The sequence below is a fragment of the Octodon degus genome, unplaced genomic scaffold (genome assembly GCF_000260255.1).
Source record: "Octodon degus isolate 3935 unplaced genomic scaffold, OctDeg1.0 scaffold00274, whole genome shotgun sequence".
In the NCBI taxonomy this organism is placed as follows: domain Eukaryota; kingdom Metazoa; phylum Chordata; class Mammalia; order Rodentia; family Octodontidae; genus Octodon; species Octodon degus.
The window spans coordinates 1,355,954-1,357,106 of record NW_004524850.1 but is presented as its reverse complement, the minus strand read 5'-3'; the positions used below and the strand labels follow the sequence as shown (position 1 = coordinate 1,357,106).

The 1,153-nt window shown below is 68.1% G+C and overlaps 1 protein-coding gene across 1 annotated transcript in view; it reads left to right on the top strand.

The window, feature by feature from the left end:
- Positions 1-94: 94 nt before the first annotated feature.
- Positions 95-1,153, top strand: part of Slc25a6 (solute carrier family 25 member 6) — a 6,113-nt gene continuing 5,054 nt past the window's right edge. The window contains exons 1-3 of the mRNA XM_023706892.1: positions 95-131; positions 348-491; positions 743-856. Coding sequence (XP_023562660.1) covers positions 95-131; positions 348-491; positions 743-856 — 295 coding nt within the window. The remainder of the gene's footprint in view (positions 132-347; positions 492-742; positions 857-1,153) is intronic.

Here is a 1,153-nt window from a genome sequence, read left to right as displayed (position 1 = left end):
TGGACCTGTCACGATTCGGCTCCGCCTGCCACCTGGGAGGTGCGTGGACCCCACACTGCCGGCCTGTGAGTGCCCGAGTCTGCACACAGGCGGCATGGGCTGCCTAAGCCCCACTGGGCTGCAGGGGGGAGGTCTGGTTACCAAGGGGCCCGTGGCGCCCATCCTGTGACATAGCAGAACTGTCCTGAGTGCTTTAGGGAAGCCAGGGACTGGGGAAGCAGCCCTCCCACGCTGCCCTGTACCTTCGCCCACTCTCCGCACACAACCCCTTCTCCTGGCCCAGAGTGGCTGCGTGGAGCCGGCCATCACACCTGCATCCCCACAGCCAGCATGCTTGGCTCCTGCAGGCTGCACTGGCGCCCTGGCACACGAGCTGGCCCGGGAGTACCCGGCGCTCAGGGTGACCGTGTTTGACCTCCCCGACGTCATCGAGCAGGCGCACGTGTTTCGGCCCCACGGACCTGAGAGGACACGAGTCAGCTTCGTGCCTGGTAACGCCATGCTTGCCTCTGCTGTGGGTGAAGTCTGCCGGGCCTGTTGACGTCTTTTCGTGTGAGTGAGTGGCGTGTGTCTGTGTGTTGTCCGTGTGTGCGCGTGTGCCAGCCGACTGCCTTGTGTGTGCCTGTGTGTGTGTGTGTGTGCTGTTCTCCGAGCCCGTGGGCAGAACTGGGGGCGGGGACTCCGTGCTGGCCCAGGTGACCCTGACCCGGGCTGCTCCGATCACCCCTTGCCGTCCGCACAGGCGACATCCTCCGAGACGCACTCCCTGCCACACAGCTGTACGTCCTGGCCCCGCCGCCGCGAGCCGCGGACCTGCACGGGCTCCTGCAGAGGGTGGCCGCGGCCTGCAGGCCAGGTGAGAGCCCGGGCAGCCCCGAGGCTGCGGCGGGAGGACCCCAGGTGCTCTGTGTGCAAGCTGGGCCCGGCCACCTGGACGGTCCCGGGACCATGCAGGACGGACACTTGGGGGCCAGCGTGTGCGCCCTGGCTCAGTGGCCTGTCACCCGGGGCGGTTCCCTGCCCGGCTGTCTGTCGTGTCGCAGCCTACACCCACCGCCTGGGTGTGCAGCCACTTCTGCCGCCGCCTGTCTGACTCTGTCCGTCCAGCCCACCCGACCTGTGACGCACTCAGCCCACCCAGCCACCCTGCCTC